Source organism: Taudactylus pleione, unplaced genomic scaffold, assembly GCF_031769625.1.
Source record: "Taudactylus pleione unplaced genomic scaffold, aTauple2 ptg000214l, whole genome shotgun sequence".
Taxonomy (NCBI): domain Eukaryota; kingdom Metazoa; phylum Chordata; class Amphibia; order Anura; family Myobatrachidae; genus Taudactylus; species Taudactylus pleione.
Window position 1 is genome coordinate 11,760,300 of NW_028284616.1, and position 11,593 is coordinate 11,771,892.

General features: G+C 45.5%; 1 protein-coding gene across 1 annotated transcript in view; it reads left to right on the top strand.

Moving 5' to 3' along the window:
• The window catches only part of MAP1S (microtubule associated protein 1S), a 58,908-nt gene extending 49,257 nt beyond the window's left edge, over nucleotides 1-9,651 (top strand). Inside the window, exon 7 of the mRNA XM_088478462.1 lies at nucleotides 7,481-9,651. Within this exon, the coding sequence (XP_088334588.1) occupies nucleotides 7,481-7,636 (156 nt within the window). The 3' untranslated portion in view covers nucleotides 7,637-9,651. The remainder of the gene's footprint in view (nucleotides 1-7,480) is intronic.
• Nucleotides 9,652-11,593: the final 1,942 nt, after the last annotated feature.

Genomic DNA, 11,593 nt, shown 5'->3' on the forward strand with positions numbered 1-11,593 from the left:
TGGACGCCATCTTCATATGAAGGTAAATTAAAAGTAATGGTGGCTTCTGACAACTTACAAGGGTCATCACACGCAAAAAATGGTCAAGCAACCAGGCCTGGACCACTCCACATGGATTAACCCATAACCAGACCCCTAAAGGGGTCCTATAGCAATATGATGCAGCATGCAAATGTTAATATATTTGTTGAATAGGGGCTGACCTCTCACCATGACTGCTTAGTTGGGGGTTGTCGGTATTAAAATGCCAGGCAATATACCGGTAGGTCCATATATATTTGGGCACTAATACAATTTACAGTGGCTCTGTATGCCACTACAAAGGATTTGAAATTAAACAATGAAGATTTCACTTTAATTCAAGTAGTTGAACAAAAATATTGTATGAAACGTTTAGGATTTACAACCATTTTTATTCACAGTCCTTTTCAGGGGCTAAAATGTAATTGGACCAATTAACACATTCATTAATGAAATGTTAATTTTTACTGCTACAGTATGTAGAGAATCCTTTGCAAACAATGATTGGTTTCCTCCTTTGTTATGTTTTGCCAAGCTCTTACTGCAGCTGTTTTGAGTTGTTTGTGGGTCTTTCTACCTTTTCAGCAAGTGAAATGCATGCTTGATCGGGTTGAATCAGGTGATTGACTTGGCCATTGAAGAATTTTCCACATCTTTTCCTTAAAAAACTGGGCTGCTTTCGCAGTATGTACTGTGAAGCACCGTCCAATCAACTTTACTGAATCTGGGCAGATAAGATATCCTTATACACTTCAGAATTTATCTTGCTGCTTCTGCATTGTCACATCATCAATAAACACTTGTCACCCAGTGCCATTGGATGCCATGCATGCCCTTGACATCACACTGCCTCCACCGTGTATTACAGATGATGTGGTATGCTTTGGATCATGAGCCATTCCAAGCCTGCTCCATGCTTTTGTCTTCCCATCATTCTGGTACAGGTTAATCCAAGTTTCATCTGTCTAAGGAATGCTGTTCTAACTGGGCTGGCTTTTTTAGGTGTTTTTTGGCAAAGTCTAATCTGGCCTTTCTATTGAGGCTTATGAATGGTATGTACCTTGTGGTGATCCCTCTGAATTTGTTCTTGTGAAGTCTTCTCTTTATGGGAGACTTGGATAATGGTATGCTTATCTCCTGGAGAGTGCTCCTCACTTGGCTTTGATTTTGTGAAGGGGTTTTTCTTTACCATGGAAAAGATCCTGTGATCATCCACCACTGTTGTCTTCTATGGATGTCCAGGCATTTTTGTGTTGCCGTGCTCACCAGAATGATTTGGCCGCTATCTCTCTGATGGATTCTTTTCTTTTAGTTTTAGGCCTGTGTCACTTGCATTGAAAGTTTATTTGACCACATATTGTGGGTTCACAGCAACAGCTTCCAAATGGAAATGTCTCACACTCAATAAACTCCAGACATTTCTACTTCAGGGTCCATAGGGTATCCACAGGATACCTTGGGGTATGGGCGATGGCGGCAGACATCCAGGCACCACAGAGTTAAATTTTCAGCCTCCCAGGATGCACTGGGGTCCCTCTCCTATACCCCGCCCCCGAGCCTCAGGCCACTCAGTTTTCGTAGGTGCCTGGCCGGACGAGTCGCACCGTACAGAGGGGGGTCTTTTTAAGGCCCCTGAATATTTCTTCGCAGCTGTGGCTGCACAACTAGAGTGCTCCAGCATAGGACAGTCAGTATTGACGTCCATGCTGTCACTCCTACACCCCGCCGGTACCAGAACGCCGTTACCGATCCGGGGATGCTGGTAGGTAGCTGGGGTCACAGCTAGCGGTGATCCCCGGCTACCTGGACTGTGGCCGGATGCACGGGGAACAAGGTAAGCGGCGGGGTCCCGCGGTGGGCACCCGCCGGTAACACAGTCCTGTTTGGACCCCAGGCAGGGGGCTCCCTGGGGACCGGCTGCACGTGGGGCCAGGTACTGATCCTGCGCCTTCCACTAGACCACCAGGGACAGCGGGCCACAGCATGTGCGGTACAGCGCGGCGTCCCAGGGGTTGATAGTACGCCAGGGGAGAACGCCTTCCCTGTCTCACAGCCGGCGTCTCCCCTGCTGCACAGTGCCATTCCACAGCGGTCTGAGCGGGCTGTGTCAGCGCTCCTCCCCCGGGCCCTGCCTTCTCTCTGCTCCTCGGTGGCATTTTCTCACTACATGTGCTGGGGATGGCAAACGCTGCTGCAAGCTGATACAGATGCCATTGCGGTCCGGGTCCCCCGCATACCTCTCCTTCAATTAAGGTCAGTGTATGCAGCACTGTTTCCTACCAGGCTCTGGTCTGTGTAGTTGATCGCAGTGCCTGTAATGCAGGATGTTATCTGTGCATTGTTTGTGACTTAAATGCTAGCGCTGTTTGCCTGTACTTTCATTTCTGACTGTCAGCCTTTTCCTATCCCTGTTCTTCTGCTACAGCCCTTGCGGTGCGGTGTCGCAGGGTGTTTATTACCTCACAGTAAACGTGGTTTTTCTGTGTGGGAGGTCACATACGCTCCGTTCACACTCCTCATGTCGGAAAGTGAACGAGGATATCCTCTAGCTATAATGTACTGATATCATGTGCAGTTAGCGGAGGGATATGTAGACGCTGAGGGTTTATGGAGGGCATGTTGTATTATATATCACGCCCCATTTCTGTCACTGTGCCTGCACAAAAAAGGGGACCGCCCTCGGCTGGCTAAAATGCTTACAGCCTTTGTGGGCAACGCCCCCTGCGTTTCCCCAAGGGGTTATCGCAGCCTGTGGTGGTCTCATCACATGCAGGGGTCCCTGGACAGTTGATGGTACCCCAGTGTATCCTGTTTTTCGCCCCCCCAGGTCTCGCAGGAGCCTGTGTGGGTGAATTTATTGTCCAAATGGTATAGCACCTGATGGACGTTTTACAGGGGGAGTCACCATTTCGGCCTTCTAAACGGCCTTTCGGGTCTCAGACGGGTAAAGACATGACGTCTGATGACGGTGACATTATTGACTTTTTCAGACACGAGCCCCTTAGTGCAAAGGAGGCGTAGTCTGGGTCTAAAGTCTATATACCTGGCCTTCTACGGGCAGTCCGTGCGGCTTTGGTTATTACACATCCCCCGTGGCTAAATCCAAATATGCCTTTTTTAAGGATAAGGGTGTTGCCACTGTAATTCCTCTATTTGGTCAGGTGGATCATTTAGAGGAGGCGTGGAAAATCCGGGTAAGCGGTTCCAGCCTGAAAAACGGTTGACATTTTGCATACCCCTTTTGCGGATAATTACATTTCCGAATTGGAGTTACCTTTACGGGTAGATTCTCATGTTACACGCCTAGTGAGGAGTGCTACGTTGCCCATGCCCTCCAGGTCCTCTTTGAAGGAGGTTCCAGATTGCAAGGTGCTAATATATCTAAAATCCAATATTCCCTTGCTGGAGGGGCTTCCAGGCCGGCTATGGCCGTGTGCTGGGGGGCCAGAGCCATGGAACACTGAGTAGGTAACTGGATCTCTGCACACTGACTCTCCAGCAGAGCAGGTGGATAGTGGCAAATTCTCAGAGACTTTGCCACGTTCATAATGAGACGGTCTTACATATAGCCTACTCCTTTCCAGAATCTCCTCGGCAGCAGTAGCGGCTTGCCGCTCCCTGTGGTTGCGCTCTTGGAAAGCGGACGCAGATTCCATTTGGAATGCTTTGCCTTTTACGGGACAAGTCCTGTTTGGCCCTCGTCTGGACGCAATTGTGGCCCTGCAGGCAGCAGCTACGTCTGCGTGTCTGCCATCGGCTACAGTCCCATCAGGGTCTGGGACTTTGTCTTTTCGGCCCTGTGATGCCAGGGTAAGTCTAAAATACAGCTTTCCAAGACAGTCAGTAGCCAGGAAATCTGCTCAGCCATAAGAACAGGCTTGGAGTACAAGACGTCCTACTCCCAAGTTGGACTATAAGCCTTCAGCCTCACGGGACGGGCCTCCTCTCGGGAGCCCCCAGAGTTGGAGGCCGGCTTCTCCAGTTCGCCCAGTGCTGGTGTCTGACCACCACGGACACTGGGGTAAGAGAAGTATTTTCTTGAAGGTATGTCCTTTCCTCCCGGTAAAAGCCTCCCAGAAGGTTTTTCGTTACAGGTCTTCTGTCAATTCAGGACAAGGCCCTGTAATTTTTGAGGGTGTTACACTCTATGCTCCAGGCAGGAGTTATAGTACCTATTCCGTTGCCCCAAAGGGGAACGAGGTATTACTCCATCCTCTTTCTGGTACAGACACCCAATGGGTCTTACCAGGATATTCTCAACCTCGAATCCTTCAACAAATTCTTAAGGGTTCCTCGGTTCGGGAGAGGGACCCTGCATTCCATCATTCAATGGAGCCTGGGAATTTTGTGGTGTCGTTGGATATATTCAGGGTGACTACCTGAATATCCCTCTTTTCTTAGCACACCAGTGTTTTCCTCAGGTTTGCAGTGGTCGATAAGCATTTCCAGTTTCTGGCATTGCCCCTTGGTCTGGCCTCCGCGCCTCACGGTTTACCAGGGTCATGGTAGTTATGGCAGCCCACCTGCGGATGCAGGGGGTCCTGCTTGTTACCCTATCCGAGTGACCTCCTGTTGTTACCACGGTCTCCAGAGATACTTCAGTGCCATATGCAACGGACAATATCTGTGTTGCTACTTTAGGGCTGACTGATAAACTGGAAATGGTCCTCTCTGATTCTTCACAGAGGATGCTCCATATCCCAACATCTGAGGATCTTTGTGATTGAGGAAAAGATCTCTGCATTACAGGCAAAGGTACGCAGTTGCCTGCAGAGTCGCCGAGTGTCTATTCACTTGGCAATGTGGTTCCTGGGTTCCAGGATGTCGCTGTTCGACATGGTGGAGAATACCCAGCTTCACTCTAAAGAACTTGATCCTCTCCGGATGGGATGGGTTGCCCCATAGGATAAAGTCAATAGGCTTTCCCCGGAGGTTTGTCTCTCTGGCCTGGTGGCTGCAGAAAGCTCACCTAAACAAGGGGCACCCCCTTTGGGATTGCGTACCGGGTCCTTCTGACGACGGACGCCAGTATCCGTGGCTGGGAAGCATGACGGGTCCACACTTGTTTCAGGGAAGGTGGACACCAGTAGTTTTTGCGCTTCCCATTAACATCTGAGAACTCTGAGCAGTATTCAGGGTTCTCCAGCATGCAGGACAGGTCCTCCACGGAAATACTGTGCAGGTACAGTCTGACAACGCCATCATGATGGCTTATGTAAACCACCTAGGAGGTTCCCAAAGTCAGGCGACACTAACAGTGGTGTCCCGAATTCTGGCTTGGGCGGAAGGCTATATCCCTGCTGTCATCGGCAGTGTTCATTCAGGAATCCTCAGATGGAAAGCAGGCTTTCTCAGCCGTCAAGACGTGCGTTCAGGGAAATGTCCTCTTTATCAGGAGGTGTACAATCTTCTGGTGAGCCTTTCAGAGATGAGACTCTTCTGATAGACGTAGGTAGGTCCAGTGGACCTTCCAAGTTGTGTACCTCGTCCCTCCGTTATCCCTTCTTCCTCCAGTAATAGCAAGAAGGAGGCACGCTCCTGCTGATGGCTCCAGCGTAGGCCAGATGGCACTATTACTCAGATCTTCGGAGCCTCTCAGTTAACACTCCGAAGCTGTTGCCTCTACGCCCGGACCTGTTGTCTCAGGATCCTGGCTGATACCCAGACCTGGGTTGTCTGTGGTGGAGACTGCCCTCTTAAGGTCTAGGAGTTTTTTCCAGCTCTATAGTTAACAGGGGCTGTGTCCATGCTAAGAGCTCGGAAGTTTTTATCTGCAAGAATTTACCATTAGGTATGGTATACTTTCTTTCAGGTGTCGCCCTAGAGGCTAGGCTCCTCGGGTATTCCGGATATCCAGAGGTTGGCTTTCCTACAGGTGGGCTTAGATAACGGTCTTCGCCTTGCTTACCTCAAGGTGCAGGTTTCTGCCCTGTTAGTATGGTTTCAGTGTAGGATTGCTACTCTTCCTGATGTCCGCACCTTTGTGCAGGGTGTACGTTATATTCAGCATCCCTTTGTTCCACCTGTGGCTCCTTGGGATTTGGCTGTGGTCCTTAGGGCTCTCTGAGGACCGCCATTTGATCCACTGGGCTCAGTGGATTTCAAATGGCTTACGGCTAGGACTGTATTCCTTCTGGCTCTTAATTTGGCCAGTAGGATCTCAGAATGGGAGGCTCTGTCATGTAGACCTCCCTTTTTCTCATCTTTCCTAGGAACAGGGCAGTGCTTGCCTTTACTTCCCCAGTCCTGTCTGCTGGTGAGGCCTATTTGGCTGTGGTACGGGCGCTAAGAATTTAAGTTGACCGTACCAGTCCATTTAGGAAATCAGACTCTCGGTTTTGTCCTTTCTGGTTTCCATAAAAAGGGTTGGCCTGCCACTACGCTAACTTTGGCAGGATGGATTCACAGGTCTTCCTGTTCCATCCTCTATTAAAGCTCTTCCACTAGGTCTGTGGGTCCTTCGTGGACAGCTCGACGTGGCGCTTCAGCAGTGATTGGCAGCCACTTGGTCATCTGTCCATATTTTTGGTAAGGTATTATGCTTTTGATGCCTTCGCCTCTCAGGATGCTTCCTTTCGGCGGCGGATTCTCCTTACAGCACAGGAGCGTCCCCGCCCTTAAAGGATACTGCTTTGGGACATCCCCAAGGTATCCTGTGGATACCCTATGGACCCTGAAGTAGAAAATATGAGATATGGTAAGAACTTACCCTTGTTATCTCTATTTCTACGAAGTCCATTGGGTTCCACAGGACTCCCGCCCTGTCGCACCTGTACTGCAGATGGGCTTTGATCTGGTCACCGGTTTCTCCGTCTCCTTCTGGTGAGAATGTGATTCTTGTGTGTTCCAGACTGTCTTCTCTCTATTTTTTTGCTCCTGCTCCGGCCTATGGCTTGTTACGAAACTGAGTGGCCTGAGGCTCGGGGGCGGGGTATAGGAGAGGGACCCCAGTGCATCCTGGGAGGCTGAAAATTTAACTCTGTGGTGCCTGGATGTCTGCCGCCATCGCCTATACCCCAAGGTATCCTGTGGAACCCTATGGACTTCGTAGAAATAGAGATAACAAGGGTAAGTTCTTACCATATCTCATATTTTTTCCTGCCGAAATAACAAAGGAATAGCCCACACATGTCCATGACACATCTTTTGAGTCAATTGTCCAATTACTTTTGGTCCCTTTTTTTAAAAGGGAAGGCTACATGTTAAACAGCTGTAATTCCCAAACCCTTCCACCAATTTGGATGTGAATACCCTCAAATTAAAGCTGGTAGTCTGTACTATAAAACCATAGTCATTCTGTAACTTGAATATGTTTTGTTAAACAGCTAAAATTAACAAATTGTCAGTGTCCAAATATGTATGGCCCTAACTGTATATTTCTGTATATACTAATGTGTTCAGCTATATCTAAATTATACATTTAAGTTTTGTTTATAAAATGCTTTTTTTCTTTATACAGACTACGCTGATTCCAACGTTTGAGTCAACGGCAGTCCATGGATGGTATGAGGAAACGCATGCCCTTCAACAGACTCTGGGTATCACTGTGTTGGGCAGCACCAGCAGTGTGTCAATGCAGGGAGAAACGTTCCCTGCCTGCAAAGTGGAGTTCTAATCCTATTTCCGACCCTACTATCTATATGCACATCATGTATTGTTTTGGAACGTTTTGATACAGGGGTGCTTTTTTTAGATTTCGGATGCCCACTTCGTTTTTCATTGCACACGCTTTATTATTGGCAGATGCTGCAATGTTCAGAGGTGGGAGCATGCACATTCCTACCAAGCGGTCACAAGAAGACATTACTTTCTCCTTTACTGGGCTACCATAATACCACTTGGGGGTGGGGGAAGCGTGCACAATTGAAGAGGAATTTATTTGCACATTCACGCCAATGCTCATCCCCCACCTTTTATTTTCATGGTATTCTGCAGCTGCCAACCATTGACTTTCCCTCCACCTGACCAGGATACCTTGATAACACTTCACTTTCTGATGTTTACAGTTCAGCTGTCTTTTGTACGTGAGGGGTTAGTAAGTAATGTTAGCTGCTTCCAGTGGTATATGAAAGCTGCACCACCGGTCACTGCTAACAGGTGACTTTCACTTTAATGGCTTACCCATTTCAATGAATCATTAGGATGATTTTCCTAGAGGTTTGTATGTATAAGCTTGTGGTTACTATCCCATTCTAAACCTTTAGTGTCATTTTTACTCCCTGTAAATGTGATGGGTGAAGTGTGTGTAGGTTCAATACACCCTAATTCATCTGTGGGTTAGGTCTTGCACAATAGTTTAGGGGTACTTAACAAGTAGCACTTCGGCTGTTAAATTCACCTATAGTTCTCTAGTTTTCAACCACATTTGCAATAATGTTGAGAAAGCTACTATTTAGCTGCCCTTGTCGGTTAAGCAGGGTACTGATTTCTGAGTTGCTTGATAAGGATCATAGTAGCATTAAATTAAATGGCTAAATTATTTTTTTTTATTAATGACACTCCAACAATACATTACAATTTAATACTGTCAGATATATTTTGATATCTGCATCTGCCCTTTCCTATATACTGTAGCAACCTCTGTTTCATAGACCGTTATTCAGACCATTATGAGATGGATACAATGTTAAAGAGAGAACACATTTAGATCTGATAATCTCTATCTGATTGTGCAGTCAGTGTTTTATATAATGCGTACCCATTCCCATGGGCAGTTTCAGATGATTGCTAACTGCACACTCCTAGGAAAAAATTTAGTAAGTGAGGGGATTGCTCATTTCAAGCTCCTTTTGCTATGAAAAATCTAAGCTTGTAGAAGTTACAGTATGTAGTATGGCTACTTGCAGTGTGATCCAGTGAGGTGTGCGTTTCCTTCCCTGCTCACGAGGCCTCTGCAACTGTAGTCTTTGCAAGTAGGTTTTTGGATATTTTTAAATTACACCAGGTGTTACGGTCTTCATAAAGGAATCCGTTTTGTTTTACACATTCCAACTAAGGTCCAGTTTTTATCACTTCTTTACCAGTATTGACCCTTGCACCCCAACCCCCCAAAGAAAGTGAAAACTTCCCTTTAAGCTCACCCTAATACTGTCCTAATGTTAGAAGTATTCACCTTGATGCGTACAATGGTTTGGGGACAGTTTTTATTTAAACTGTTGCTGGGCTAAATAGGCCCAAGATGAAATCAGTCTAGCTGCAATATCTTATGTGGTTGTAATTTGTATTGCCATCTGTTTTGTAAAGTCTGCTATGTCTAAACACTAAACATTGTCCTCCTGTGATATATAAGGTTATACTAGTTTGTTTGTTTTTTAAATGTATTATTGTAATGGTAAATGAAGGATTATTACCTCCTACCCTCTCTCCGCACACAAAGTATGTGGGGGGGGGGAGGTTTCTTAGACATGCCTAGCAATTCATGTTAAGTGCCAGTCAGCCCCAAAAAGGAGCTACAAAGGGGATTTAAACCCACTGTCTTGTTTTATGTCCGATGACTAAGATCAACATCCAGTCGTGGAGGGAAAGGGCAGATTGTATGGATTATGAACCACCACAATGTTAGACGGGAATTGTATTGTGATTTCACATTGCCTCTAGTAGTTAAGCAAATTAAAATCTGATTTAAACAAGTGTCTGGCTTCTTGTATTCATGTTCCAAGTCATGTTCTGTAAATTATTTGTGAAAGGCCATAACACTTGGTGGCTGAATTGGAGTCACATGCTACTGCTTCTGCTTTAGAATCTTTTACTGTATTTGCATGTGCAACTTTATACTAATGTTAGTATAAGCCCTTCCCTAGGTGTACAACCGCACCTCTAAATGTACAAGGACAGAGATGCCCACTTCGTGCATCTTGAGAATCAGCCATCGGTCGCATCCCCAAAACTTGCACCAGCTAGTTCAGGCCTGGCCACCCTGTGGCTCTCCAGCTGTTGTGAAGCTTCAGCTGGAGAGCCACAAGTTGACCTGGCCTGAGCTAGGTGCAAGAATCTCCATCAGAGTATGTCCTCTTATGCAAGTGATCAAGTGTCAACCAGATATGTGACACCAAATTACAAAAGGATCTGATGGTGCTAATGAGCATTGTGTATTTATACAGTGATACAAAATGCAGCAATTTAAAAAGGGTTATCTGTGTAACCCATACTCCTGAAATTCAGAAATAAGACATAACAAACAAATAATTGTGCTATTCTAAATAGAGGGTATTCATATAAACTATTCAATAGAAGTATGGTTCTCATGACACATGTTTAATTGTATAATAAATATAAAACATGACATCACAACAATAAATCACATTTTCTGATGAACCTTCATTAATGAAAGGAAACTTGTTAGACTGCGGGACTTTCAGACTGCATCTGTCTTCTTACATTTTCCCAGCAGAACTACCTGCCACTAGCCGTGACGACAGTGAATTACTGGCCGTTAGCGGATTAAGCCGTTTTGGACCATTTTCATTCTTTATTAAGGTCCTCAAACAAGCACATCTAGGTAATACCTGCAGACCTGCACCACGGAACCAGCCGTTACACTGGCACCGCTATTGGGTACAGGCCTGCCAGACGCACCCGACTGGTAAGAGCAATGTCTCACAAACTCCAGGGACACTCCGTGGGAGATTGTTACAGAGCCTGCCTGCCTGCTGTACTGTATATCACTACCCCGCACAGATATGTCAAGTTCACGCCGCATTTGGAGGAGTAGTATGTGACCACACGATTATATGAGGTCACAGCTGCCTTGATGGTGCTGCTAAAGCTGGGCATCCACTATACAATTTTCTGTCAGATATCTGTCCAATCTGGCTGGTTGGAATGAAAACCTGGTAATGTATGGGAGCAAATGACAGTCGTCCATTTGCTCACAAACACTGGAAAATAGCCAAAAATGGTTGTTCAGACAAATTGGTTAAAAGTTAAAACACACAACTGTAACAATTTGAACAATTATTTTTTTGGTCCTTTTTTCAGTGTTTAAAACCATATGATAGACTGTCATTTGCTCCCATACATTACCAGGTTTTCATTCCAACCAGCCAGATTGGACAGATATCTGACAGAAAATTGTATAGTGGATGCCCTGCTTTATACGAACAACGCTGCTTAGTTTGTGTACAGCAAGCAGCTTGGAAACCAAACGACTACACGGGGAGTGAGTAATGACTTTTAGGGACACAGTTACTATTGTCTGCAACATTGTAAACTTTATTAGTGTAACTTCTTCATGTGGCTGGTACTTCGACATATGCTGGAGAGACTTACACATTGTGTATATATATATATATATATATATATATATATATATATATATATATATACACACACACACACACATGTATATATACATAGTGTGTGTGTGTGTGTGTATATATGTATATATATATACGTGTGTGTGTGTGTGTGTGTATATATATATATATATGTGTATATATATATATATATGTATATATATGTGTATATATATATGTGTGTGTATATATATATATATATATATATATATAGTGTGTGTGTGTGTGTGTGTGTGTGTATATATGTATGTATATATATATATATATATATATATATA